This window comes from Penicillium waksmanii (genome assembly GCF_028829765.1).
Source record: "Penicillium waksmanii strain IBT 27052 chromosome Unknown utg000010l:1.0-3698451.0:1.0-3701458.0, whole genome shotgun sequence".
NCBI classification, from domain to species: domain Eukaryota; kingdom Fungi; phylum Ascomycota; class Eurotiomycetes; order Eurotiales; family Aspergillaceae; genus Penicillium; species Penicillium waksmanii.
This window is the reverse complement of record NW_026643256.1, coordinates 1,631,448-1,659,416: the sequence shown is the minus strand read 5'-3', so window position 1 is coordinate 1,659,416 and position 27,969 is coordinate 1,631,448. Positions and strand designations below refer to the sequence as shown.

Below are 27,969 nucleotides of genomic sequence, written 5' to 3'. Positions count from 1 at the left end.
CAATCTAGGCCCCGTTTCCCACCATGTCGCGCCGAACCTCCCGACTCTCCACGTCCGCGACTCCCGCACTTCCCGACGTCTCATCTCACGAGACCCCCGAAGACACGATGGGCCTCGACGTGCCAGAACAGCTGCTCACGCCCGAGAACAGTCGTTCAGAGACCTCCAGCAACAATGAAAACGCGTCGACAGATGAAAAACTCGCCGGCCGGCGGAGATCGACACGGGTGGTACGCGCATCGCTACAAGCAACTGAGTCTCTGGCCAACACGCCAGTCAAGAACAACGAGCCTAAAACCGCATCTAGCCAGGCCTATGTTGATAGCCTGGCAAAATCGAAGCGTTCCCGTTCCTCATTGCGCCATAGCATCGCCGTGATGGAGTCATCTCTCCGTAACGGAACCGCGCTACCAGATGTTGATACACTCGCCAATGACCAGTCAATGGTCCCCGAAACGCCCATTTCGAACTCTTCGCAAGAACCCGTCTCGGACGAACTGAATCCCCCGCTTCAACAACGAACCCTGCGACAACGTGTCGAGAAGGCACTGGGCAAAGATGACGAGAAGGAAACACCGAAAGCGACCCCCAAGAGCGCATCTCGGGGATCTATGAGACGCTCAACCCGTTTGAGCTTGGTAGAGAAAGCGAGCGATATCTTGGAGCGAACCAGCAGTGTTCTGGGCAAGCGTCAGAGGGGCCAGGGCAGCGATAACAAAAAAGAAGTCAGTCGTCGCGCCAGTCTTCGCCCACGCACCCTGGCACCGCCGAAGGAAGAAACGCCCGCACCGGCAGCTGAGGCACCCCAGCCTAAGAAGCGACGTGTCTCTGAAAGCGATGTTTCCAAACTACAAAAGAAGGAGCCTTCTCCGCCGCAAGAAGAGATTAAACCGGCTACTCCGAAATATAAGCCTAAGCGATGGGTTACTCACGGGCTGTATACGGGTCAAGAGCCATCTGACTCGCCTCCCAAACAACGCCAAAGCAAGAATTCTGCGAAGACAGGTACTGGTCCTCTAAACCGGCGCATTCTTCCCATGCCTATGTTTGCTGGCTCGCGTCTTGTGAAGAATGGCAGAGATTATCGACTTCCGTTCGATATCTTTTCCCCCCCTCCCACCAGGCCAGCCTAAGCCGGATGAATGGCGCAAGACCAACAAAAGTAAGTTTTATATTTTGACGGAATGCCCAGATAGCCCTTAAGCTAACCCTACCTTTAGACGTTTTTGTTGGCGATGCCGCAAGCGAGTGGAGAGCAAACAAGAACCTGGAACTGTCAACTTGCATGTGCGACGAGGACACCGGCTGTGACGAGAACTGCCAAAATCGCTACATGTTCTACGAGTGTGATGGCGGTAACTGCAGACTCGGTCCTGAGTGTGGAAACCGCAACTTCAGTGAGCTCAAGCACAGGACGAAGGCTGGTGGCAAGTACAACATTGGAGTCGAAGTGATCAAGACATCTGATCGCGGATACGGCGTGCGCAGCAATCGCTCCTTCGAGCCAAATCAGATTATTGTCGAGTACACTGGAGAGATCATCACACAGTTTGAGTGTGAACGGCGGATGAGGGCAGTGTATAAGAACAATGAGGTATGAAACTTGGTTGATTTGCAATGCTTTGAATAATGGCTAATTTGGTGGCTCAGTGCTACTATCTGATGTACTTTGATCAGAACATGATCATTGATGCTACTCGGGGCTCGATTGCTCGCTTTGTCAACCATTCCTGCGAGCCTAACTGCCGCATGGAGAAGTGGACGGTTGCTGGAAAGCCGCGCATGGCCCTGTTCGCAGGCGATCGTGGGGTCATGACGGGGCAAGAATTGAGTTATGACTATAACTTTGAGTGAGTTTTGCGCGTCGGCTCGGGGGTTCATAGAGGCATTGCTAACATGCCATTAGTCCGTACTCCAACAAGAACGTCCAAGAATGCCGCTGTGGCGCGGATAACTGTCGCGGTATCCTCGGTCCCCGACCCAAGGACAAGGATCAACGCCCCAAAGGAGTAGATGAGAAGACCAAGAACGCGGCAACTCCGAAGAACGCAAAGAACGCAAAGACCACCGGCACCAAGCGAAAGTTGTCTGAAACAACCGAAACCTCTTCGGCTCCAGGAAAGAAGCGCAAGTTGCTGCCAAAGTCCATCAAATCCGGCTTGAAAAAGGTCATCAAGAAAGCAACCACCGCCCGCGGTAAGGCTACAACTAAGAAATCAGTGACTGCCTCCAAGGCGACCAAGAGCGCTTCGCCGGCCAAGAAGAAGCCTGTTAAGCTTCCGAATGTCAAGCCAGCATCAAGAGTCAAGGCCACTGTTAAGACTTCACAAAAGAAGACCGAGAAGACTGAGAAAGCGATGCCCAAATCGCCGGCGAAGAGTACTTCCCAGCTCAAGCGGCCATCTGCCGCGACGAAGAAGAAGATTCTTGCCCTTGCCGACGGTTCAACCCCCCCAGGCCCCCAAAGCCAAACCCAAGAAAGACAAGACTGGCATTAAAAGGGGCCCTTATAAAAAGACTCTCTTGAAACGGGCTCTCGCAGCCCAGAGTCCCGTGAAGAGCCCCGCCAAGGCAAATAATGCTACAGGTAAGAGCCCGGCAAAAGCTAAGAGTCCCGCGAAAGCCAAGGGGCTGGGCAGCAGCATGAAGAAAGCAGTCAAGAATGTCGTTCGCACCGTAAAGGGCGCAAAGCGATCAGCATAATGATGTGAAAAACTAAAAAAAAAAATAAAGCATTGCGCAGGGCCATTTGATGATTTTTGGTCAGGACCATCAATATCACAAGCCCTATATTGATCCCAGTTTCACTTGCTTACGCCGAATGCCTCATTTCCGATCCGATGTGCGACCAGTTTTACTCTTCTTCTTATTTTCTCTTCTCTTCTCTTGGATTCAACTTTGATCCTCTGTCAAGTCGAATCATGATCATTCCGAACTGTCAAGCTTCTCAACGACCTTGCCACACACACATCCTCATCATCATAAGAACTCAACTCGATAACAGAGATCCTCGATCGGTGTTTTATTTTCACTCAACACTTCTACCTTAATCTTCATAATCCCAGGTGGCCTCTTCTCGTCCTGGATGATTTCCCCCACCCCTTCCGATTCGTGCGAGCTATGCTCCCTCCCCCCCCCCCCTATTCTTTATTTTTATTTCTTGCTCGTTAGCCCACTTCCCCTTGCACGTGAGAATAGGCTGGTTTTTCCCTTGGGTGTTTTTGTCTTGCATGGTGTTTTCTTTTCTTGTTTCTTGCGTCCTGCAACTCAGTTGATTTGATTATTCGGCCTCGATTTGAATTCTGCGCAATGTCTACGGTTGTGTCCCTTGTTTTATGTCTCTATTTTTTATTTTATTTTCTTTTCTTTTGCTCTTCTTCCCTCCTTTTTGGTGCGTGGTGGATGGATTGTTCTTGCTGGGTCTCTGAGTCGGTGGAGACGAGATTGGTGTGCCATGTGTAACTGGGCTCAATATCCAATTCAATGAAAATTTTCAAATTCAATCTTTCGGTGTCAGTGTCTGTTGGGGTCTTCCTTTGGTGAGGAATTTGGTATAATACTTATATGCAGATGGTAATGTATGTCCCGGTGTCTTCGGAGTTGGTCACCTCCAGTTCAACTTTGGAACTTTACTCGGAACCTTGGAAGATTCGAGCTGTCATAGGCGGGGAGTACCAGTAGCTACTACTACTACTACTACTACTACTACCTAGTAGACTACTGAGTTATATTAACGGTTACAACACCACTGGTAGCTTCTGATACTGGGTATGTAGATCGTTACCGCTACCTACCTAGGTATAAGATTTGAATCGAGCTCTTGGAAAGAATGAACTCAGGACTAGTCCATTGCTAGTATTACTGATTTGAAGTAGAATGAGTGCCGCAAGGAAATCTCTTCAGTTTCAAGGCGTGCAACCTTGGGACCTTCAAGTTGGAAGTTCCACCATGATGGTCGTGCATTGGTTTTCGGTTTGAATATTTGCAAGAAACCCCGAGAAAATTTATATATTCCAACCTTGCAAGGTTTTGAAAATTACCTCTAGGTAGTAGATCTATCACTTCTTGATCATCCAAGGTTCAAGTCAAAACTGCAACGCTACTACTAGATAGTACGACTACCTTCAAGTTGTATACTAGTTTAGTACTTTAATGTATTCATCCGATGTCCATTCCCAGCCTAAAAGTGTACACCTGAAAATTCCCCCTACTCCGACTAAACTCCAATCCGCAAAAGCAAGATTTAGATACATTACAAGAATTGAATAGAACAACGACGAATTCTGCAAATCGAAGACAGATCTACGCAGCTGGATCTGCATCTGCGTCTGCGGCCGGGGCCGGGGTTGCCTCTGATTCCTCCTTCTTAGCCTCTGCCTCTGGCTCTGCTTCCTGTACAGGCTCACCCTGATCTTCAACGCCAGCCGACGCTGGTATAGAATCCACATCTTCCTTTGCCTCTGGCTCTGCGGGGGTTGGCATACTGGGAGGCGACGGATCAGGCACGGAGGCCTCGAGGGCTGGGGTTTCTGCAGTTGAAGGGGTAGGAGTAGGCTCGACTGTCGGCTCAGTCGACTCTGGTTCAGTCGGCGCTTGTGGCACTGAAGGAGACGCTGGCTTTTCTGACAGCTCGACGGGTTCTTCTGCGACTACCTCGTTGTCTGCTAATGGGTTGGGTACATCGGCCATGTCGGTATCTTTGTGTTCCTCCACGGAATCCTGACTGATCTCGGTATTGACAGGCTCTTTTTCTTCCTGCACATTCGGCAAAGTTTCTGGTTGCTCGATAGTCTGGTACTCGGCCGGAGGCTGGGTAATGTCTTCGGCAATATTTTCCAATTCTGTCTGTGCTGGAGATTCCTCAGAAGGGACAGGGGCCGGAGGCTTCTCCTCGGGAGTGGGAGAAGGGAGAGTAGGTGTGTTTTCCTCGGGCTTGACTGATTGAGAGTCTATTTGGATTTCGTTTGCTGGGGCATCTGGAGCAGCGGGACTTTGTTTCTCGGCTGCGGGGGATTCTTTAACATCTTCCTCGGCAGGAAGAGAAGTGGATGGTGTATCAAGCGGCTCCTCCTTTCGTACTGTCTCCTCTGCTTCCCTTATGTTGCTATCGGAATCAGTGGTAGCCGCGATAGTCTCCTTTGGAGGCGAGACCTCTTTGGGAGGCTCCTGCAATTCCATAGTCTCGGCCGCGGACTCTTCAATCTGCCCAGTAAGAGGAGCAGGTGTTGCAGAAAGAGATGCCTCGGTTTCTTGTCCAGTAGCCTCAACTTGAGAAACAGCCGGGGTGGGTGGTAGCGGCTCAGCAGACAAGGGCTCTGAGACAGAAGGTTGTGACTCGAGAGCAGCATCATTCATCTCGACATCCTTATCTTGATCGGCCGGAGTGCTGGTTGATTGTTGCTCGGTAGATTCGTCAAGGGACTGTTGCAAAGGAGTTTCGGGCGTCTTTGCGTCAATCATAGACTCATCACCCTCATCACTCTCGTCACCGTCATCACCCTCATCGTCATCATCATCCTGACCCTCTTGACCATCCTGACCAGCCGGAATGGGTAAGCCATCCTGACCGACCTTGGCGGCATCGGTGCCACCCCCGGCGCTGGGAGCCACACCATGCACTGTAGCAGCATCAGCGCCCTCACCCGGGGCGAACATGACCTTCTTCTTTCGGCCCTTGCCAGTACCCTTGCCCTTGCGCTTGGGAGGAGGCGGTCGTCGCTTGTTGGGATTAACGACTGCAGCAGAGCTAGCCTCCGCAACCACAACACCTTCCGAATTGACGATTCCCACGCCTTCCACGAGTGTGCCGGGGGCAGGCGCCTCGGGCTTGACGGGCACCTCGCTTTGTGCCACAATAGTCTGAATATCTCCAGTAACCTCGCCTTCGATGCGATGTCCTTCAGGGACCCAAGCTTCGTAGATCGAGATGCTGCCAGTCACCGGGTCGACTTTCTGGAATTTGGTTCGTCGCATCGGGCCCGGGGTCACACCAGAGCTTCCATCCAGGCTAACAGGGCCACCGTAAAGGGACGGCAACCCCGGGCGACGCTTCGCCAAGAATTCGAGCTCGGGAGGCTCCAAATTCTTTGGGTGATTCGCCCACTTGCGACTGGTGAAACTGCGATCAGCCATGTGTGCGTTGGCGTTTGCTTGATCCTCTGCTGCTGCGGCGTTTTGTTCTTCCTCCTTTGTAGCTCGACCGCTTTGGCGAACATAGATGCAACCTGCGCGGGCGGCTCGAAGGAGGGCGCGGCTGGCGGCAGGGAGAAGTTGGCTGTCGCGTGGCATGGCTAGTTCTGGGAGCGCGGGGGTTCCTCCAGGGCCCTGGACGCTGAAATCGGATTCCTCGGTCTTAGGTGCTTGAGAGGTAGTTTGCACTTGGCGCGACCAGCGGCGGACGGGCAAACCCTCGAAGACATCATGGTCGATTGCGCTTCTAGAGCGACTAGCGCTATCTAATTGGCGCCCGGAGCGTGAAGATCTGAACTATACTAGAATATTAGCAGGATAATTTCATTTTGATACGTCAATTGCAATTGATTGCTCTCAATTGTATGTTGCGTTGGCATCCCATAGCTCGCGAGAAGGGAGACGGGGATGGGTAAGGATCGCGGGCACAATTTAGACGTACTGCGGAAGGCATAGTGAACAGCCGGGTGGCCCGTCTATTTCCCCTGTAGGTCCTCCGATTAAGTATACACCGCAAATGGTCCGAAGTTGAGACGAACAAGAACGCGGATGGGCGGAGGGTGGAGGCAGCGTTGGAGTCGGTCGCGTTGCAATGGGGCGATCTCGACAGGGACTGTCACGTGATATCGATTCTTACAGATCGGGGTGATTTACAACTACGAACTACTGCTACGAACTACCGAGCATGGGATACTTGAGGATTGACTTGGCAGGCCACCTGGGTACTAATTTCAAGTTGCAACAAAGAGGAGAGGTGTTGTATTCTGGGCGATCAATGAATTTGGCCGTCAAGCGGCACATACACTATAAATACAGAAGAAAAGAATCCAGTCCAATTGTACTCTCCATCATATTGCCACGCTAGGTACTCCGTGAGACAGAAGTAGTTGCAGGTTTACTTGGTACTTCCAATGACTCAGTTCCAGCTGTTGAAGAAGAATGAGTCAGTATCTCTCAAGCGTAAATGATCGATGCAAGCCCCATGGCTCGGTAAAAGTGAGCGGAACGTACCCAGTTTCCTTCTGGCGAACAATGCCACCTTGGTCTCCTGTCTCCTTTCCCTGGATTTCATCGTATTAGGTCAAAGGTCTTATCTCTCTGCTTCAAAGAGCACCTACTGTCTCCTGGCCCTCCACCACCAACTTATCCATTTGATAGAACTGGCTGATAATAGTTTGCCTCTGCGAAGAAATATTAGCATCGAGATTCGTTATTTGTTCTGAACGTAAGCGTAGACGGAAGACATAGTGGCATAGCCATTTCGATATCCAGATCGCATTGGCCGAGCCTCGCTGAGCGGTAGCCGACTCAACAAGCCGATAATGAAAGACTAACCTTCAACAGACGCAAATCTTGCAGACCCTTCTGCATCAACTCTTGTATCCGGCGCTCCTGCGACTCATTCTGGTTCTCGCGGAACATATCTCGCGTTTTCCGACGCGCATATTCACGGAAGTTGTAGTTGGAGAACTGCGACGAGGTTCGCAGAAGAGAGCGGAACTGTAGAAGTAGATGAGTTAATTAGCCCACTGCGATCGAGTTTGGTGGCTCGCTTGAGGATTGCATCGCATATTCGGTGATATGGAAGAAGCCTGGGATGAATGACTTACCAGAGACCGCGCCTGGAAGGCGGTATCACGGTGCAGCGCAGCAACAGACATGATTTGATAGTGATAAAGGTGCGTGAGGCGAGAGAGATCGCTTGGAGCCGTTGATAATCAGACAAGACCTGACGTCGTAGGTGGTCCACGGAATATGCGGTTCTGGTTATCGGGGTTGCGGAGGTGGCGGTTCAGACACAGGTTCAGATCGTGGCTCAGGGTTAAGTCCAAATGCTCGGTCGGCCGAGTTTGATAAGGGGAAACGAGAGAGTGCTGATGTACAGTAGATTCCCAGGGGTGAGGTGGGAGTGGATGAGGAGAGGACGAGGGTGAGGATGGGGGAGAGTGTTTGATGCCGAAGCGCAGGGCGGGAAATTCTTTTGGGTTCGGAGCCAAAATGACGGAGTTTCCGGGGCCGAGCTTCTTCTCCGCGTTCCTCACAGCTTCTCCTCCTTCACCACCACCACTTATCACCGTACCCGCGATCGATCGGCATATCGTTCTGCGTGGTTTAATTGCAATCTACAGCCTTGCTTCATTCACCATGATCCAAGTACCCACGCCGCCCGCATCGCGGCTAGGCTCAGATCCTCCCGCAGTGAAGCCCGCGGAGGACTCGTCGGAGTTACTCCAGTCATTGGATGTTTTGCTGGAGCAGTACCTAAATCTGTTGGATCGCCAGCAGAAATTACAAACCGGATTGGCGAAGGAATTGTCTTCGGTATGCCCCTTTGATGCCATATGATTAAACAGAAGGCTAATTGTTGGTCAAAGGGATTTTTGGCACTGGCCCATGCAAACTACACTTGTCCTCCTGGTCGACGATACGGCGCCGACTATTACGATGAGAGGATGAAGGCGACTCGAAAAATGTGGGCGAATTCTCAAAATACCCTGGAACTAGGGATTCTGGTGGGCTAATACGTGCCAAATGAATAGCTCGATCCGAACTGAACAAGATGAGGATGTGACAAAAGACCAGGAGGACTCGGAAAATGCAGCACAATCCCAAACCCCAGCGCCCGAGATTGAGTATAACTTCGCCTTGAACCGTATATTGGAGCGTACGCCCGAGCATGAATCGCAGGAGACAACTGAGACGGAGGAAAGTACCTCATCAACGACCGAGCACCTACAAACCGAAGCACCTGCGCCGCCCAGCCAAGAAGAAGACGCGAAGGAATCCAGCTCTGAGGAGACCAGTGATGAGACTCAATCTTCCACTGAGTCTAATGCGCCTAAGAAAAAGTTCCACTCGGACGATCCTATCCATTGGTACGGGATCCTAGTGCCGGCCTCGCTACGCAATGCCCAGCGATCGTTCACAGAGGCAACCCAGAGTCAAGTGCCCGAGCTAGCTGGCGTGGTTGTGGAAATGCGAGCCCTGGAGCAGAGAATTACCAAGCTACGAAAGGAATTTGGGGTCGAGCCATTGGAGAAAACAAGCTCTCCCTGATCTACTCCGTCGGCACGGAGTACGAGTAGCTACAGGGGTATACTCCGTGCTAAACATACCAACTATACTAAGCCGCAGTCGAGAACATCCGGCAGCTCCCGGCCATATGCCACATGGTGGGCATGGCACAAAACGGCGTCGATAGAACCGGATCACCGGCCCTGTTTGGACAAGTGTGCGACGATCCGGCTGGACCAAAGATGGGAGGCTGAAATATGGGTAACGGAGCTCCACGGCTCTGCAGCTTCACGAACGGTGGATTAGTGAAGAGAAGGACCCCGTTTCTTCATTGCCCAGATTCTGCATTTGCATTTCTCTTTTTCCCCACTTTATTTCTTTTTTTTTCTGGGTCGCTTAACACCCCTTTCCTTCATGGGACCACCTGTGGTGGATAAGTGCGAGGCGGAATACTATACTAGGATGGCCCCAAGGCGCCCTAGACGAGCTGGCGGTATAGATAGTGCCAGCCTTCTCATTATATTTCACCCGACTTTTCCGCCTTGAGAAATTCTCCGAACCTCCAACCTAAAAGAAGTATGAAGGCCCGGGGTTATACGATGGGTTGATTGTTCAACTGTACGTACCATGGCCCAGCTGGGGACTCGGATTCTGGAGTTCGATGTCATATTCCACTGGGTGACTCCCAGAGTTCTCCGCAGTTGTTCCCGCTGGCTGTGATATCTATGGACTCTTTACGGATGATTGTTCCATGTTCAAAACAATGGACTTTCTTGACGTCTCACATTGGCCGCACTAAGCGAACGCGCCCCTCAACGTGAGACGTAGCGTCGGAGACTAAGCTCCTGGCACCTCCTGGAACGCACCCCACTGGCGAGCATCGAGATCGGGATTCGTGCGCTCGGCCCCAGTCCCCCACAGTTGACAAGGGTACCGGCCTAGATGTGTAGCGACCTGAAACCTCCTTGACGATTTCGAATTTCGAATTGCTTGCCCCATGGTCGCCTGAGATTACCAGGAGCCGTCCGAGCCCCCTCAAAATTAATCTATCTACTCCGTACCTGGCCCGCGGTGTGAAAGCGACCTCCACTACGGGCCTGGTGACTTCGCTTGCTCCCGTAAAAAATATGACCAGGGTTTAATCTATTTCGGGGCTGGTTCTAGGAGAGACTGACTGTTGCGCCGTTCTGGGCGTGGCTGTCTGCCGTTGACTCCTCCCTGTCCCTTTCTTCTCTTTTTTCCTCTCTCTTTCTTTGTTGCGACACTCGCGACTCTCTTTCTGCTCGAAGAGCTTGAGGCTCTTCCTTTCTCTTTTTCCTTCTCCTTTCGCGACTACTGTGAGTACGGTTCTATACCTCTGTCCAGTCCTACTCTCAATCGATAGTGGGTTGAGGCCGGTGCTCAAAGGTCTGGCTGGCAACACAAGGACGCATTCTAATATGAAAGTGGAATTCAGGCTTCTATTGATTTGAAACATCGCTGGTTTGATACGAGCGATTGTTCCCTTCTTGCAGTCAGCGTTGATCGGTGGTAAGAGATTGTCATTCACCTAGAAACATGTTAGGAGTAATCTGATGTCTAACAGGCAGGCTCTCAACAGTGGCATTGAATGCCTTTACATTCTTTTGTGATATTCAACCTAAGCTTCGACCTGCAGCACACAAGCTTATCTTCGTTCTCTCGGTATTTGTCTTCGGTTTAGACATTTGCTTTTCAACTTCATTCTTTGAACCTTTTGGTTATTTCGGCACAGTCCATTCGTTTCGTGCCTTTGCCTGCCATTCTTTTCTTTCCTCAATCAGGGTATCGAGCAACCAAGAAACTTGATTTTATCTATCGGCACACGCTTTCGACTGTGACCTTAACCTTTCCAGATCCTTATTGCTTCTTAACCTGATGCTATAAGACGGCCAACTCTTGCACACTTTTCACCGAAATTTGGCTCTTGCTTGAATAATCCCCGGCATCAGCAGCCAAGGATCAATGAGCTCAAACCCTCCAGCAAGTTCCGGCCCGGGAGCACGTCCTGGGCCTCGTCCTCCTGGACCAGCAGCCGATAGGAAGGGATCCGTTAAAAGAGCAAGGGAGCAATTGGAAGCTGGCGTACGTCCGATACGGGTCCCGCCATCCATACCCGTAGCTGCAATTCCAAGACCAAATCCACCTCCACCACGGAACTCTTCTCACCATACGCAATGGCCTCTTCCTGCCTCAGGGCTCCAACCACGCCCGCTCAATCCGCACCCGCACCAGCACCCCAGATATCTCGGTCCCCGGGGCCCTCCCCCGCAAAGACCGCCGCGTCCAAATGAAATGCCCTCGCAGATGCCTTCTCAAATTCCGTCGCCGTCTATTTATTCTGTCAGGAGTGGCCTGGATTCCGAACCTAGCTCCAATTATCCATTCCCAACACGGCCAACTCGATCTTTCTCCCAACCAAAAGCTTATCAGGTTCATCAGCCGCGCCATTATACAGCCGACGATGGCTCATGCCCGAGCCCCACAAGCACAGTGGACATGACACCGCGCATTTCAATCTCTACTGAAGATCTATTCCGCCATTCCACAGCTTCCACTTCGTCTTCTGTTCCAACTGTTCCGCCAATCCCATTGCCAGAGCCGCCTCTGCCTTTGGGTCACCCTCAACCACACCGGACCGCAGGGCTTGCTGCCCCAAGTGCTCAGAAGACCCGTGCCCGGAGGTCCTCTGTCTCACCCATTCCAGAGGAACTCCCTAATCCCCGCCAAACCCTTGGTTCTCTTGCCTCTAGCCGTGCCATTCCCCTCGAGCTGGGGCTCTGGACCAGCTGAATCGGAAATCCTCGGGGCTTACCTTGATACGGAATCTGAAGATGAAGAGCACTCCCAAGACACTGTCCGAGAAGACAAAGCCGCTCTTGTGAGAAATGCCAGCGTTGGCAAGCGGGGAAAGCCAACAATGCGTACGATCATGAAGTCCAACCCCAACTCTGAAGTGATGGTCCCGGGCGTTCCCTCGACCCAGCACAAGGGCGATTCGCAGAGTGACGTCTCAGATAGTGCCGTGATCACAGTAGCCGCCATCGGCAAAGCTATGCGCCAGCCGACCCCAGTCCGACGAGCATCCGCCTCGACCGTGTCAGGTGAATCGTACATCGATCCTGAAAAGCCGCGCTTTGCGCATCCTGTCCCAGACCACATGGACTTGTATCGAGATACAAGTCTGGAAAAGGAAGTGGAGGCTCTCCCTTCTGCCGCACCTACCATGAGTGACAAGCGACCTGGTGGTCGTAAACCACCTCGTCTGGATATCGGCGCCGTACGAAATGCCGAGGCACGCGGTAGTCTCTCCAGCTTGTCTGACCTTATTCGGCGGGCGACTAAACTCGCCTCTAACCTGGACCACGGAAGGACAGCGAGTCGGAACGATGTGTTGAACGCAGACGCAGAACCGAAACCTCCATTTGGTGAGTCAATTTTCTATTCCGAAGCAAGCCAGAAAAAACCACTGACAACAAGAACAGGACGACGCCGCAACTCCGGCTCTATTTCTGATATTCTACACATGTTCCCTAACCCGGCCCTGGATACCCCCGACAAGCCCCGTGGCTCCTGGCCCGTGTTCTTCGGCCGATCCGGTCTACGCAACGGCGAAGCCCTCGGCTCAAACGCGGATGAACCTGCCCCCCCAAAAGCCCGCACGCCGTTGCTGTGGCATGGCGCGAAAATGGTTCATTATTCTCTGTGTGATTTTGTTCATCATCATTATTCTCGCCGTACTCCTCCCCGTCTTCCTCGTCGCCGTCCCCAACGAAAAGTCCAGCAGCGACACCAGTTGCGCCACGTCTAACCCCTGCAAAAATGGCGGCGTGAGCGTTTCTAGCGGAAGCCAGTGCTCATGCGTCTGCTCGAATGGATATACCGGTTCTACATGCACCACTTCTGGTGATAGCAGCTGTATCAGTTCAAACGTGGATAATGGGACCATCAGCAAGAATGCCACGATGGGTAGCTCTCTGCCAACTATCTTTAACCAGTCAAAGACGAAATTCGATATCACCCTCGACCCTGTGACGATCATGGCGTTGTTCAGCATGAACAACATCTCCTGTAAGACGGAGAATGCGCTCATTTCTTTCAGCGACGTCGACCGTAGCAGCAGCAGCAGCAGCAGCGAGAACAGCCGGCGCTCCATTGACCTGGATCTAGACCTAGACCTTGACAATCTGGAGGACTCCACGCAACCCACCCCCACACTCCTGGCCGCCCGCTCAGAGCAAACAATCAACGGAATCCTCGTCGACGGCTCCGGCAACCACAGTGGGTCCAAGGAAACCAAAACCACGTCGATCGCAGCGAACCCAGCGACGGCGACCGCCACGTCGACCGGCAGCTCCAAGGCCAAGTCGACCGGGGTACCGGAGTCGGTGATTGAGTTCTCGCAGGTGGCTGTGCTCTTCATTATGCAGGATACGGGGTCCCTTGATTCGGCGCTTTCTTCTGAGAAGCAGATTGCGTCGTATTTGAGTGATTCGTATGCGACGGCCAGTATGCCTTCATTGGAATTGATGGGGGCTTTCTCGCTGGACTTTGCGAATAAGACGATTACGCGGGAGGGGACTGGCTTGACGGTGCATTGATGTTCTAGTCACTCCGCTAGTCACTCCGCTCCGTCTCGTATAGTTCTCCGTACCTCCTGAACAGGGGTATATTGGGCTAGTCGATCAGGACGCGTGTGTATACAAAAGTACTAGTGTATTGAGAGCTGTCTGATGGAACAGGGTTCGATGTATAGATGTCGATATCGATACAAGTGAGAGTAGTATGTACATAGGTGTTAGGCGTTAGGTAATATGAGAACCATAATGTGCCTTTCTACTTGACTTTTACAATAACAATTCCTCTATGAGTGGTTCCAGTGCAGTGTACATACTGTGCTGTACATACTAGTATCCTTTGTGCAGTCAGCAACTACCGGGCCAACAAAAAAGCTTAAATGGAAACTGCCAAGGCCGGCCTCGGAGGGGATCCCTTCCCTTTTGGGTCGACAGATGCTGTTGAAGCACGCCACCTCCGCGGCCGCTGACGTGCTCACAGAGTCACGTGGACGTACCGTTAAATGCTGTCGCCACGCACTGGGCTTACTGCGACTACGAGTATGCATCTGATATGTATATAGATTCAACTCTGCATCTTGCAGAGTTGTGGGACACCCCTATCGAGATGAATGGAGATGATCCTAATCCGAGGGAGGCGGAGTCCTACCTTAGTACGAGTATCGACTAAATGCCGCCCCCTGAAAATCCGGGAAGATCCCCGCCATAAACGAGTACGCCAGTCCGCGGCCAGCGGAGATTGCTTACGTCTACCTTTAGGTATACCCCGTAGGCATAAGGTATGGAGTAGTGTTGGGTAGAGTGTTGGCAGTGTACATAATTCTGTTTAGTTATTACTAGAAGTATTAGTAGATATGGACGAGGTATACATAGTTGAGGGTATGGGTAGTAGTACGAGTATGATATGGGTACGTACCCATAATGAGTCCCTTCAGTCCCTTGATATACTACTAGTACAAACATCAATTCGAAACGTGTTCGAGAAGGTCAATTGCAGCAAGGATATGCAGGATAGGCGAGTAACCCCTGGTTCTCCATCACATCGAGTTCTGTCTGGACAGACTGGACAGAGTCAGCGGGGCCAAAGACTCCAACAGACTCCACCGTTGACGACGGTCTGGGCGATTAGATCAGTCCATCCATGCGTGGCCCTTGTCCATCCCGGTTTACCCTTCCAAAAGATTCGGAACTAGAAATTCTCACCTTTCCCACTTTTCTTCCCTCTCTTCCTCTCTCCTTCTCCTCCCTTCTCTTTTCTTCATTCTCTCTTATCCCCTCCTTCCATACCCTCTCTTCACAATGGCCAACGCTCCCCACGGTGGTGTCCTCAAGGACTTGCTCGCCCGCGATGCTCCCCGCCAGGAGCAGCTCAGCGCTGAGGCTGAGACTCTCCCCCGCTGTTGTCCTCACTGAGCGTCAGCTGTGCGATTTGGAACTCATCATGAACGGTGGTTTCTCACCTCTGGAGGGTAAGTCATTCTTTCGCTATTCCATCTGAAATTCCATGCTTGGCAATCGCGTCATGCTGCCCCTCCCCCCCTCCCCCCACTATTCTATTCTATTCTATTTACCATGGAGACTGCACTTCTTGCGCAATTTCACTGTCAATGCAATGCCAATGCCATTGCCACTGCCTTGCTGACTGCATTGACATTGGCGTTGTCAATGCAATTAGCAATTGGAATGTTACTGAGAAATACCGCATTGCTTTTTTCGATTTTTTTCCACGACCCCATATTTCCACTACTATCAAATTTCTTTTTTTGGCGGCGCGGGCGGATCTTAATTACAGATGGGCAATGCTAACGCCGATCTTCTTTGTTTTTTCCAGGTTTCATGAACCAGGTTGATTACGACGGGTACGTCTAATACTCCAATACTCCAATACTCCGTGCAGACTGCAATTCCCAATACTAACATGATTTCTGCCCTCCAGTGTCGTTGCTGACAACCGCCTTGCCGATGGCAATGTCTTCTCCATGCCCATCACCCTCGACATCACCCAGAAGGAAATCGATGCTCTGAAGCTGCAGGCCGGTGGTCGCATCACCCTGCGTGACTTCCGTGACGACCGCAACCTGGCCATCCTGACCATCGACGACATCTACCGCCCCGACAAGTGAGTTTCGACAATTCCCCCACTCCGTCCGCTCCGTCCGCTCCGTCCGCTCCTGTCGGACTCCGCGACTCCTCTGTCGAACCCCACCCGCAACACCTGGATAATACTATTTCCATTGCTCGTGTTCTAGCGTCGGTGCGGTGAATCGCTCGGAGGTGGCGTTGGGTGCATGGACCCTTTGCTATACGCAATGCCTGGACCGGGCGCGGCTCCCTTTAACTGTGGGTCTGGCTGACGTGGATTCTTTTCTGTTTCTAGGGTCAAGGAGGCTAAGCTTGTCTTCGGTGGAGATCCTGAGCACCCTGCTATCAAGTACCTGAACGAGACCGTCCAGGAGTTCTACATTGGTGGAAAGATTGAGGCTGTCAACAAGCTGAACCACTACGACTATGTTGCTCTGCGCTGTACGTTTCCCCTGGATTCCCTAGCTTGGCCAATCGCCGCGTTTCTCGCCATTTTATATACTAACCTCCACTCTAGACACCCCCGCTGAGCTCCGCGTTCACTTCGACAAGCTGGGCTGGTCCCGCGTCGTCGCTTTCCAGACTCGTAACCCCATGCACCGTGCTCACCGTGAGCTGACCGTCCGCGCGGCTCGCTCTCGCCAAGCCAATGTCCTGATCCACCCCGTCGTTGGTCTGACCAAGCCTGGTGACATTGACCACTTCACCCGTGTCCGCGCCTACGAGGCCCTCCTGCCCCGCTACCCCAACGGCATGGCCGTCCTGGGTCTGCTCGGCCTTGCCATGCGCATGGGTGGTCCCCGTGAGGCCATCTGGCACGCTATTATCCGCAAGAACCATGGTGCCACCCACTTCATTGTTGGCCGTGACCACGCCGGCCCCGGCTCCAACTCCAAGGGCGAGGACTTCTACGGCCCCTACGATGCCCAGCACGCCGTCGAGAAGTACAAGGACGAGCTCGGCATCGAGGTCGTCGAGTTCCAGATGGTCACCTACCTCCCCGACACCGACGAGTACCGTCCCGTCGACCAGGTCCCCGCCGGCGTCAAGACCCTGAACATCTCCGGCACCGAGCTCCGCCGCCGTCTCCGCAGCGGCGCCCACATCCCCGAGTGGTTCTCCTACCCCGAGGTCGTCAAGATCCTGCGCGAGTCCAACCCTCCCCGTAACGCCCAGGGTTTCACCATCTTCCTGACCGGCTACATGAACTCCGGCAAGGACGCCATCGCCCGCGCCTTGCAGGTCACTCTCAACCAGCAAGGCGGCCGCTCCGTCTCCCTCTTGCTGGGCGACACCGTCCGCCACGAGCTCTCCTCCGAGCTCGGCTTCACCCGCGAAGACCGCCACACCAACGTCCAGCGCATTGCCTTCGTTGCCTCTGAGCTGACCCGCTCCGGTGCCGCGGTCATCGCTGCTCCCATCGCCCCCTACGAGGCTTCCCGCAAGTACGCCCGTGACGCCGTCTCCCAGTCCGGCTCTTTCTTCCTCGTCCACGTCAACACTCCCCTTGAGTACTGCGAGAAGACCGACAAGCGCGGTATCTACGAAAGTGCGCGCCGCGGTGAGATCAAGGGCTTCACTGGTGTCGATGACCCCTATGAGGCTCCCGCCAAGGCTGACCTTACTGTTGATGCGTCCAAGCAGAGCGTTCGTTCTATCGTTCACGAGATCATTCTCGTGCTCGAGAGCGAGGGCTTCTTCGAAAAGTCCCAGTAAATCTTTTGTTAAAAACGAAAACGAAAATTACTGGACTTGATTGCTTTTTTTCTACCTTTTCCTTTGTTTTGTTGGCCGACACATAGATATTCGCTTTTTAATTGCGACTGGATTCCCCTATACTAGATCCTGAAATGAATGGATTTTGATGTCAATGATTCTCTGTTTTTTGGTAATATTGTAGATTAGGTGAATTTGCGCATCATGCAGGTAAGATGTATGCAGCTATCCTATATAGACAGGATAATGTCTGCCAGGGGTGGGATTTTCGTATTTCAGTTGCCGCCGCTTTTATGAGGGCGCTCAGGCTCGGGCTGAGTGAGTGGTAGGACGCGCTTCTTAATAAGAGTGGTAAAGCCTCTACCTATATTATGGCCGAGGAGATGGCTAATCTGCTACATATCAAAGTTTTATATCACGGCAATATTATTATTGCTATCAAAAACTGTGTATACAAATTTGTTAAAAACGTGATAAGTTAAACCTCACTTTTCACGCCGATTTGGTGCCTTACGTACAAGTTTATGTGAGAATCTAGAGCTTACAAAATTTTAGAAAGCCGTACGTGCTAGTCTCATAGAATCAATACAAATGTGCAGTCCAGATAGATATACCTTTTTCCCACCACTAGTTCTCCCCAAGTCTATCCCAGGCATTGGCCCGGAGAAGCGTCGCTGGCTGTTCTTTAGGGCAATTCAAGTTGTCCAACGATTCTGCGAAAAATCTTATTCCAAAACAACGGTCCCCAGGATGATAAATTCGGGTGGAAATGACGGTTCGTTCGTTGACGAAGACTTCTAGTACGCTCTTATCGAAAAATGCATGTACTTGTAGAGTCTCTTCAATATCCTCACCTTGCTCGTTTATGAAGGTGAAAAGTGTATGAGGGGCACACTCGTATCCGTGGTTTATTTCGGGATCTTGCGAAAAGGGTCGGTGGATGGTGAATGATTCGTTACGCGGGTCCCATGCCAGAGTGGTGCAGTGGGTGAAATCTAGAGTTGTCAATATTGATATACAAGTAAAAAAGGCTAGAACCGCTGAGCAGCACTCACCAGGACTGTGGGCAATTTCAATTCCAACTCGTTCGCACAATTGACCAACGGCGAACTCAGCCTGGAATTCCCAGCAAGCCGATGTCAAAGGAAAGCAATGATCAGAGGGTGCAGTGAGGGGGAGAGGCAACGGTATGCTGTGATGTTGGTCCTTTCTATCACAAGGTCGAAGGTGCGGAAGGCGCCTGTCTGGACTAATTCCCAAAGTGTGAATCGAGAACGTATTCCCTTCTTTTGATGCGTTGGAAACTATCTCAATTGAGGTGATCGATCGTAGGGATGAGGTGCGTGCCTTCTTGACTAACCGAAGTTTCCAACAGTCTGCAAACCCAGATCTCATTCCTATGGGAAGCTTGACCGGGCCCTTTGCGGCTACTACCAGGCGAACTTCGAGATCATTTGAGCCATACGATAGTAGATCCGCTCATTCCCTTGCCGGTTTTTGCACGGCAGCATATCTTGCTGAGGTTGTCGCGCTTGGTCGGACCCTTGGAGATCCTCCATTTGCATCACCGGAAGCCATACAAGCCATGAGAAAAATGCGAGATATCGTCGAAGGAGATTGGAACGCCTCGAGTAACGGTGCTCTCAACCCAGATTACCTTCGACCGCTTTTTGTATATGCCATCGAAAGTGTATCAAAAGAGGAAACCCTATGGGCGGTCAATCATCTAAGGCAAATCAAAAGCCCTTTAAGTAGAAGTGGCTTCATGGCATCTTTGGCGGAGTCTCTTGGAGAGGCACAAAGAGATAAAGGAAGGAGGGTGACCACAAAGTACTTTTGTTATCAGACATTCGGCGTACCTCCACCATTTACCTAGGTATGTAGGTGGTCATCCAAAAGGATTCTTCTTCTTCCTTTTTCTTTTTGCAAGACTTTTCAAGTTCTTATATATAAACTTTGAAAGGGGAATATAATTTCACATCATTGGGTGTGTAAATCCTAGGGTTGTTTATCCACGTTGCGCGCAGATAGACAATGGTCATTGATTCGAAAAACCAGTGTAAACAGATGACTACCACAGGGTGAGAAATGAGTATTAAAACGAAAAGAACAGGCCAAGACTTGCCATACATTTTGAATGTAAGTTGTATGGATGTCTTTTTCCGATGCGCTTTGAGTACCTCGGACCATGTCACGTGATACGAACAAAAACAGCAAACCGGCCAGACTCATCCATCTCGCGCGCATCTTCGATTCAATTCAGCAGTGAATCCAACCGCCCAAAATGCTGTCACGCAACATTGCTGGTCGGGTACCAGCTCGGGTGCGACCACTACAACTATCAAGGCGCCCTGCCATACACTCACTCCGACCATTCACCCACTGTACTCGACTTCAAATCTCCCCGCCGTCAGGTCGTCCGCAGCTACAATTTCTCTCACCACAACCACTCTCACGACCTATCCCCCCGCTTTCAATTCACCTGCGCAAACATTTCGGCCGCTTAGTATCAACAACTAGTCGCGAACACTACAAGAAACGCTTCAGCTATACTGTGAAAACCACCCTCACCCTAACCGCCATCTTCTTCCTGTTCTCAATCGTCAAGCTCGGCGTATACCAAGAAGATATCGAGCACAAATGGCCGTCACCGCCAGAATGGTCATGGAAATCTCGCTGGTGTCTTCGCTCCGCACAGGCCCTGCAACACCCTGAGTACACAAACCGCCTCTTAACCGATTGGCCCATGGTAGCAGGCTACCTCAAGGAACTCATCGAACGACTGGAGAACGTGGAACGCGAAGGCGCGGGAATTTTCGAGCAAGGAGACGGAGGAATCCTTGTCGAGGGCGTTGGTCTGACGGGTCTCGACATCTCCGCTAAAAGCGAGCCCTGGCGTCGTGGTTATTTCCAGGCTCTTCTTGGCGCCGCAAAGGCCGCTGAGAACCTGGAGGGATGGTTAACCGATAAGAAACAGCGTGTCTCTGCTCCAGCGGAACATGTTATCGGTCCTTCAAACCCGCGCCCGAAGCCCATGCCCGCGGCTGCAAACTACGTTATCCACGAAGAGGATTGCGAAGTTGCGTCCCCACCACCGGAGAAGTTCTACATGAAGATCCTGACGACGAACGGCTTCGACACAAACCAGAAGGTCGAGGCTGCACTGGCTTATGCCGATTGGCTCGACTACAAGGGTCTCGGAATAACGGCAGGCGATATGTACATCTGGGCACTAGACATAGCTGCAGGTGGCATTGAAGGCGGCGCGGATAACCTCGTCGATCTGAAAACGGGCGTGCTGAAGAATACCAGCCCCGAACCACCATCCGAGAATCTGATGCGCGTCTCAACCGCATTGGCCGTCCACAATGCCCGCCAGGGTGACCTACCAACCGCCCTATCCCTATTCACATCCGTTCTCAAAGCCTGGCGCAGTCTCCCGCTAGTCCAAGATCATCAAACCCTCACACCACCAACACAAGGCTTCAACCCCCCTCGCCCCGATTTTCAATCTCTTCTCAACAGTCTTCATCCCAGCCGAATACCCACCCGCTTCCCCAACAGGCAATGACCCACCAACCCGCACAACAGGCTCAATCTGCCACGAAGCAGGCCTAATGACCTACATCGGCGAAATCCTCTACGCATCTTCAAGTCGCGAGCACGGATTAGCCTGGACCCGGGACTCCGTCGAATTGGCCGAGTCAACCCTCGCAAGTCTTCACAATTCGCCCGATCTGACATCCCGCGGCCGCTGCGCACAGTGTCTGAAGGTCGGACTGGAGAACTGGCGGACGATGGTTTCGGCACTGGTTGAGAGTGCGCGCGAGGAGCAGGTTGAGAGTCTTGTTTCGGCGAAGAAGGCTTGGTATGGTGGGGCTAATCAGGCGAAGGATAAGGCTGAGCAGTTGAGGAGGTGGGAGGCTGAACGGGATATTCTTCAGCATCGGATTGAGGAGGTTTTTCCTTTGCTTGATGGGGAGGGGGGGACTTGATACGCTTGCTAGTGGTGATTCGGGGCTTTTCGTGTAAATTATTCATTGCATTTGGCTGGGATTCGGTTGATTCTATTCTGGTCTTGGGAGGGGAAGGTGTTTTTTGATTTATTAGGGGAACGTATATAGCTCTTTCTGTTACTCTTCTATCTAACTACTGCGCGGTCCATTGCCGTGGAATCTCCATTTACTATCTGTGACTCCTCCAAAGTGTTGAATAGCTCGTTCAACCAAGTTGGCAGATGCCCATCTATTCTTCCGAGGTTCAAGTTAACGAAGATGATTCTAATTAGTATTCAGTTCTATATCATCATCACTGTCCTCAGCTCGATCAGAATCCCCCGCATCTGGCTCCTGGAGCTTCCACGTATGAGAAAAATCCAAGCACTCCACCTTAAACCCAACACACTGAAGGCAAACATCGAAGCCTTCACATGTTTCACACCTCATGGATGAGAAATCACTTGGTATAGACCGAGCGCAGATGTCAAAAAGGTGGTCAATGTGGTTGTCAGTCGATTTAGTTACCACGCATTCCTTGTATACATTAGGCTCAGGGGCTTCGATGCCGATTTCTTGAGCGAATTGACGAATAATGTCAATCATGCCATCTTGCCCAGACCCTGCCGCCCACCAAAGCAAATCTGGACCCAAACCGTCTTCAAAGTCGCTTTTTTCTTTACAGAAAGTGACCAATTGTCTAACCACGTCCACGTGACCCTTTCTCACTGCGACGCAAAGAGGTGTCGCGCCATAATGATCTCTGATGCTTGGAGATGAGTTTGATAGAAGAACCTCGACCGCGTCTTTGTGACCATACATAGCAGCGTAGAATAATGGGGTGCGGTTGAGGAAGTCTAGAGGATCAAGATCAGCTGTTCCGACAATTGATATCTGCCCCATGGCTTAGCAGTATCTGGGCCATCTCAGTATGTCCATTTTGTGAAGCATCTTGTAAAGCCGTATCACCGTAACTACTCAGCAGCTCAATATCTGCCCCCGACTGGAGAAGTAGTTGCGCTATCCGAGGTTCATTCCCCTGTGCAGTATTATGGAGTGCCTCACTGTTCGTAAGGTTGGTCGATTTCTGCAGAAGCAACTTGACCACCTCATAGTGACCCCAAAATGATGCCAGGGAGAGAGCATCATTTTATAGTTGCTGGGCTCATTTATCTCCGTCAAAAATCCACAATTATTGACGGCAGTCAGAGCTGATTTCTAGTAAGCACCCCGACAAGAATATACCGATTAGCTTGCAATTCTGTAAATTTCCAAGACAAGTTGGTATGTGCTACTAGCTTGTGAAGGAGATAGAGGGGAAGTCTTATTTGACGCTCAACTAAATATCTTTCGAGACAGACTGAAGGCCTTGAATAATATCAGCCTTGAGATCTTCAGCCTCTTCGATGCCGCAACTGATACGAATCAGCCTCTCGTCGCAGAGTTTATCGCTCAAAGCGCGCCACTCCATTAAGCTCTCAACACCTCCCAGGCTAGTAGCATGCTGGAACACATACATCCTACTCGGAAGATTCTGCGCCTGCGACTTAGTCCTCATGACAATGGAGAAGACAGGACTATGGCCACCGGGCATTTGCTTGGCCAACCAGCCATCTTGGATATCGGCCAACTGAAGCGAGCTGTGTTGGACAGTCTCAATTATCTCGCTGACCAGAGAGTCAGGCTTCGCCATCTCTTCGGTCAGCCACTTGACAAGCTTCATGGCGTTATCTGCCTGTCGCTGAATACGCAACTGGAGTGTCCTAACAGAGCGAATGCCTAGCCATGCCTCAAAAGAGCCCATGACTGAGCCAATGTATTGGCGATCATTGTATAAAGTCTCAGCCCAGCCTTGCTTCTCCCTCTCGGGGTGCACAACGAGAAGTCCACATAGCATGTCCGAGTGTCCACCAAGGTATTTTGTGCCACTGTGAATAACGAGATCGGCGCCCATCTGAATAGGGTCCTGAAGAGGTGGAGGTGCAAAGGTAGCATCGACGGTTAGGTACGCGCCCACGGCATCCGCCTTTGCCTTGTAGTAGGCAAGGTTTCGTGCCTCGCCCGTGGGGTTGACGGGCGTTTCAACGTGGATCACATCGCCCGGCCCGGCCTGATCCACATCTTCAAGGGTCAATTTTTTCGTGCCGGTAATGCGCGACATGATGTCTACGACACCATGAATGCCATGATAGCCCTCGGTGAGGAAAACTCGCTTGGGGTTGAGGAGAACCATGATGCCGTGGAAAGCGGATAAGCCGGTAGAATAGGTCACCACGTGGGCGCCAAAGAGACTCTTGAGTAGCTTCTCCAGCCTGTTAGAGTTAGGGGCTGTGTAGCGTGAGTATATATGAGAATCGTTCGGTGCGTTGGGCTAGAAGAATAACAGCAGAATGTCAGCGTATCTCGAAAGATAGAGAGGAAAGAGGAGCAAAGGGCATCATTATACATCGAGATTGTCCATGTACTTCAGATTCTCGGGGTCACGGGAATAACGGTAGTTGACAGCCACATGCATACCAGGAGCAATGGCTCGATGAGGTGAGTAGAAGTCGTCGCCATGGATGGCCTTGGTTGCCATTGACATGCTGGGTAGGGCCTCGTCGAGGGCCTCGCCCGTGAGAATAAAATTGTCGCCAGATGACATTCTGAGATTGAGAATAGGGGCAAACCAAGTCACAGCCAACAAAGAGGGTGAGGGATTGCAACAATGAGAGAGAAAATGGTCAAAGTATTAGACAGGCGGATGCGACGAGGATACTATTCTGCCCTACGCCTGACTTGAGCTCACATCCATGGACAGATGTGGAGCAGAGAGCTCGGAAATGGATGGTCAAGTCTCGGAATTGATGACAGGCGTCTTTGTACTCGCATGAGAAAGATATCAATACATGAAAAGTGAGACATTAGCTCGAATATCTTTTCCTTCGCTTCATTTGCGCTCGCTGGTGTACAAAACAATACAAGATATCGAACTCGGAGATTGAACTTCAAGAAAGCTGACTCCACAACGTCAAAACGATAAATTGTGGGGAATTCTTGCCCGAAAAGAAATTAAAATAATAAAAAACGAACACAAATCCAAGCTACACAGCTCTGTCGGGATTGGAACTCATTTCCGAGAGCAACTTCTATGCCTCAACATACGTCCGTTTTGTATTGTGAACTTGTCGGAAATGGTTGGCACATAGTGAGGCACCATTTTCCAATTTCCCGAAAGACATAATTCCGCACAAAACTTGAAAGGAGTCCAAAAAATTCTTCCTGGAAAAAATACGCTGAGAAAATAATTAATGATTAATTCTCGGGCGTTTAGGAATGAAGTTTGGTTGTTGCTTTGCGTTTGGATTTTACTACGACCCTAAGTTGCTAGCGCCTACTGGTAACGACTATGTGCAAGTCAATTTCTGCACGAAAAATCGACAATGACAAGGACAGCAACAGCGACAACTTCATGAACTGGGGTTCGCCTTGCGATGATGCCCAGGATCCCGGCCCACCCCCAGATGGAGGATATGGCTGGGTATGTACCGCGGCCGCTGCGACCATCAACATGCACTCTTGGGGCTTCAACTCGGCTTATGCAGTCTTTTTGGCTCATTACCTAGCAAATGATACATTTATGGGAGCCACTTCGCTCCAATATGCTTTTGTTGGTGCCCTCAGTCTCACATTTCTCTTTCTCGCCTCGCCTATAGCAACATATTCCACACGGAAGTTGGGCATTCGGCCAACTATGATAATTGGTGTTATATTTGAAACAGCAAGCCTCGTTGCTGCTAGCTTTGCCACAAAGATTTGGCATCTTTTTCTCACACAAGGGCTTTTATTCGGTATCGGGCTTGGTCTTTTGTTCATACCTACGGCTGCAGTCGTGCCCCAGTGGTTCACAGCGAAACGGTCCCTCGCGAGCGGTATTTCATTAGCTGGAGCCGGCCTTGGAGGAGGCGTATACTCCCTTTCTGCATCAGCTATGATACGGAGTCTTGGGATTTTCTGGGCGTTTCGCATCTTGGCTATTATTGCCTTCGTTGTGAATAGTTCCTGTATTATCCTGATCAAAGACCGGTACAGGAATACCAAAGTATCGCGGTCAACGATAGATATCTCGCTCTTTAGGCGGCTCGACTATTCGCTTCTCATCGCTTTCAGCAGCTTCACTATGCTTGGATACTTCATCCTTATTTTCAGCTTGGCAAACTTTGCAAACAGTATCGGGCTCGACTCATCGCAAGCCGCAACAATCAGCGCTGTCTTCAACTTCGCGCAGGCGGTTGGACGTCCTATCATTGGTTATTTCAGCGACTCACTTGGTCGGATCAACATGGCGGGCTCAACAACATTTTTGGCTGGTTTGATATCATTGGCCATCTGGATACCTTCGAAGACATACGGTGTGAGCCTTCTCTTTGCCGTCAGCTCAGGTCTCGTGGCAGGGAATTTCTGGGCTACAATAGGACCGCTTGTAGCCGAAGTGCTTGATCTTGGAGAAGTTCCATCAGGTCTGAGCTTACTCTGGTTGAGTCTGGCAATCCCTTCAACTTTCAGCGAGCCGATTGCGCTCAAGATAGTTGATGGTACCGGCAGTTATCTGGGGACAGAATTATTTACAGGCATGATGTACATTGCTGCAGCTGCTTGCCTGGGAGTCTTGCGGGGTCTGGTAATACAGCAACGGGAAGCTGGGCCAGATTCCTTGATTGGTCCACAAGAATATTCCGTGAGTACTGGAGATCATGTCGTTGCTGTAACTACGCAGCCCAAGCCCCGTTCATCAGCTATGGCATTTGTAAAATGCTGCTTTAGTCCGGGCAGATATTAAGAATGGGGTGAGAAAGCAGTATGTCGTTCAACGGAGGCATTTTTGATATTGCATTAAAATCGTTCCAATTCTAGCTTGGCCAGAAGTGATGCGTGTCAAACTCGCCGCTAAGATTAAAAAACAGCGAGTTGAACATTGTAGGCTGATCAATCGTACCCTGATCCACGCCCACCAGGCATGTATCGATAGCGTCCAGGAGTGTGGCGGAAGCCCTATTAATTTCTTGCAAATGCTGTTGAGACTTATCGTGGCCAAAGAATTCGTGAATGCTTTGATGAAGAGTGGAAAAGTCCTGGCTCGATTTAGTCATCCACCGTCTATCATTCGCATTGAATCTGTTATAGAGAAGCGATGCACTCTGTATTGTCTTGATCTTTTTTTATCGTTCCATTAGCAAAAATTGTAGGGAAAAGACCCAGACAGCTGTTGGGTACTGCAGCGGCCTGTTTAGCTTCACTTACCCAGCCTTCTCCCAATAACCATGTTTTTCGAAACTCTTTTAAATATGTGTAACACAGCTCAAATTCAAGTTTCGAGTTGGTGGATTGACCCAAGTTCATTTGGGGGAATTGCGTCACATAAAGGTTCATGTAGGCTCCTATGAAAGCACAGAAGCCGGTGAATGGCGAATTGAGCAGAACGCCACATTCCGACGACTCTTTAAGAAGATGAGCCACTGCGGAAGTCGCGTTGAATAGACGGCATGCACTGGAATGCCACCAGCCCGGGGGTGCTTGAGCCTCCAGCTGATATTCGATGGGCCCGCGTGGTTCGGACTCGTTCACAGGAAGGAAAGGAAAGTACTCTCGATGTAGGAGAATGACGCTTTCAAGAACAGTCAGTATAACCATTTTTAGGCTTCTGAATTGTGTTACTTTGAAGGTGGGTTTACCGTACCTTAGGTAGTATATGATGTTGACAAACAAAAACGTTTCCCCATTTCCCACGGCAGAATGTGCGGCTACGGACTGAGCTGGATAGTGAAGAGCTGGGTGTTGGCGAGCTCTCCAGCTTTCTAGATTATCGGATATTGAAGACCACAGTGATGTGGGTGACCATGGACAGTTTTCTGCACGGCACATTCCAGGAGCTCGACGCCCATCGTTTTGTATGAATGTCATGGCCTGGCTCCATACAACTATGCCCCTCGAGATAATTTCGAAGCCGTCACTGACATTCCACGAGTGGACTTCGGTACCTGGGTCCATAGATGATGGGCCACTTGCTGCGTTACTAGGCACTGGGGTAGGCGAGTCCATACTTAAGGCGAACTCGAAATTATTGAGCGGGTGTAGTAGATCCATTCGCTCCAGTTCCTGAAACGGCAGAAGAGGCTGGGCCAAAATACCTAGGTCAATCATGCTGCTAACGTTAAAGCATGACCAAAAAGTTCTTGACTCAATGACGCGAGCGTGTCTCTCTGCCCAGCTAATAGTCTGCGAGTCGTTGCCGAGAGAAGCACGACGAGCACCATAGCAGAATTGCATGGTTCTTATTGCGGAGCCTGTATCCAAATAACGTTAGAATCTGAGGATGAGAACAAAGGCCTTCTAATTTT

At 51.0% G+C, this 27,969-nt stretch overlaps 10 protein-coding genes across 10 annotated transcripts; 6 read left to right on the top strand and 4 right to left on the bottom strand.

The window, feature by feature from the left end:
• Nucleotides 1-23: 23 nt before the first annotated feature.
• N7481_012588 (putative histone-lysine N-methyltransferase (Ash1)) lies at nt 24-2,703 on the top strand (the record flags this gene model as incomplete). Its single annotated transcript, XM_057271807.1, has 6 exons — nt 24-1,045; nt 1,071-1,162; nt 1,221-1,594; nt 1,651-1,850; nt 1,907-2,442; nt 2,543-2,703. The coding sequence occupies 6 exons, from the start codon at nt 24-26 to the stop codon at nt 2,701-2,703; spliced, it is 2,385 nt and encodes a 794-aa protein (XP_057115995.1).
• Nucleotides 2,704-4,302: 1,599 nt separating this feature from the next.
• Nucleotides 4,303-7,850, bottom strand: N7481_012587 (uncharacterized protein; the record flags this gene model as incomplete). The annotated part of the gene is made up of 5 exons (XM_057271806.1): nt 4,303-6,481; nt 7,201-7,250; nt 7,308-7,370; nt 7,525-7,689; nt 7,800-7,850. The coding sequence occupies 5 exons, from the start codon at nt 7,848-7,850 to the stop codon at nt 4,303-4,305; spliced, it is 2,508 nt and encodes an 835-aa protein (XP_057115994.1).
• Nucleotides 7,851-8,187: 337 nt separating this feature from the next.
• N7481_012586 (uncharacterized protein) lies at nt 8,188-9,246 on the top strand (the record flags this gene model as incomplete). The annotated part of the gene is made up of 3 exons (XM_057271805.1): nt 8,188-8,511; nt 8,565-8,662; nt 8,730-9,246. The coding sequence occupies 3 exons, from the start codon at nt 8,188-8,190 to the stop codon at nt 9,244-9,246; spliced, it is 939 nt and encodes a 312-aa protein (XP_057115993.1).
• A 1,941-nt stretch (nt 9,247-11,187) lies between these two features.
• Nucleotides 11,188-13,823, top strand: N7481_012585 (uncharacterized protein; the record flags this gene model as incomplete). The annotated part of the gene is made up of 5 exons (XM_057271804.1): nt 11,188-11,307; nt 11,345-11,506; nt 11,774-12,650; nt 12,708-12,927; nt 13,139-13,823. 5 exons carry the CDS (start codon nt 11,188-11,190, stop codon nt 13,821-13,823), a joined length of 2,064 nt encoding a protein of 687 aa, XP_057115992.1.
• A 1,275-nt stretch (nt 13,824-15,098) lies between these two features.
• sC (sulfate adenylyltransferase) lies at nt 15,099-17,597 on the top strand (the record flags this gene model as incomplete). The annotated part of the gene is made up of 5 exons (XM_057271803.1): nt 15,099-15,201; nt 15,631-15,658; nt 15,736-15,918; nt 16,177-16,322; nt 16,399-17,597. 5 exons carry the CDS (start codon nt 15,099-15,101, stop codon nt 17,595-17,597), a joined length of 1,659 nt encoding a protein of 552 aa, XP_057115991.1.
• A 2,284-nt stretch (nt 17,598-19,881) lies between these two features.
• Nucleotides 19,882-21,592, top strand: N7481_012583 (uncharacterized protein; the record flags this gene model as incomplete). Its single annotated transcript, XM_057271802.1, has 2 exons — nt 19,882-21,121; nt 21,162-21,592. 2 exons carry the CDS (start codon nt 19,882-19,884, stop codon nt 21,590-21,592), a joined length of 1,671 nt encoding a protein of 556 aa, XP_057115990.1.
• A 285-nt stretch (nt 21,593-21,877) lies between these two features.
• Nucleotides 21,878-22,495, bottom strand: N7481_012582 (ankyrin repeat domain-containing protein; the record flags this gene model as incomplete). The annotated part of the gene is made up of 1 exon (XM_057271801.1): nt 21,878-22,495. One exon carries the CDS (start codon nt 22,493-22,495, stop codon nt 21,878-21,880), a length of 618 nt encoding a protein of 205 aa, XP_057115989.1.
• A 436-nt stretch (nt 22,496-22,931) lies between these two features.
• Nucleotides 22,932-24,236, bottom strand: N7481_012581 (uncharacterized protein; the record flags this gene model as incomplete). The annotated part of the gene is made up of 2 exons (XM_057271800.1): nt 22,932-23,963; nt 24,039-24,236. The coding sequence occupies 2 exons, from the start codon at nt 24,234-24,236 to the stop codon at nt 22,932-22,934; spliced, it is 1,230 nt and encodes a 409-aa protein (XP_057115988.1).
• A 744-nt stretch (nt 24,237-24,980) lies between these two features.
• On the top strand, nt 24,981-26,411 carry N7481_012580 (major facilitator superfamily transporter; the record flags this gene model as incomplete). Its single annotated transcript, XM_057271799.1, has 1 exon — nt 24,981-26,411. One exon carries the CDS (start codon nt 24,981-24,983, stop codon nt 26,409-26,411), a length of 1,431 nt encoding a protein of 476 aa, XP_057115987.1.
• Nucleotides 26,412-26,481: 70 nt separating this feature from the next.
• On the bottom strand, nt 26,482-27,898 carry N7481_012579 (fungal specific transcription factor domain-containing protein; the record flags this gene model as incomplete). Its single annotated transcript, XM_057271798.1, has 3 exons — nt 26,482-26,769; nt 26,873-27,272; nt 27,309-27,898. 3 exons carry the CDS (start codon nt 27,896-27,898, stop codon nt 26,482-26,484), a joined length of 1,278 nt encoding a protein of 425 aa, XP_057115986.1.
• Between the last annotated feature and the right edge of the window lie 71 nt (nt 27,899-27,969).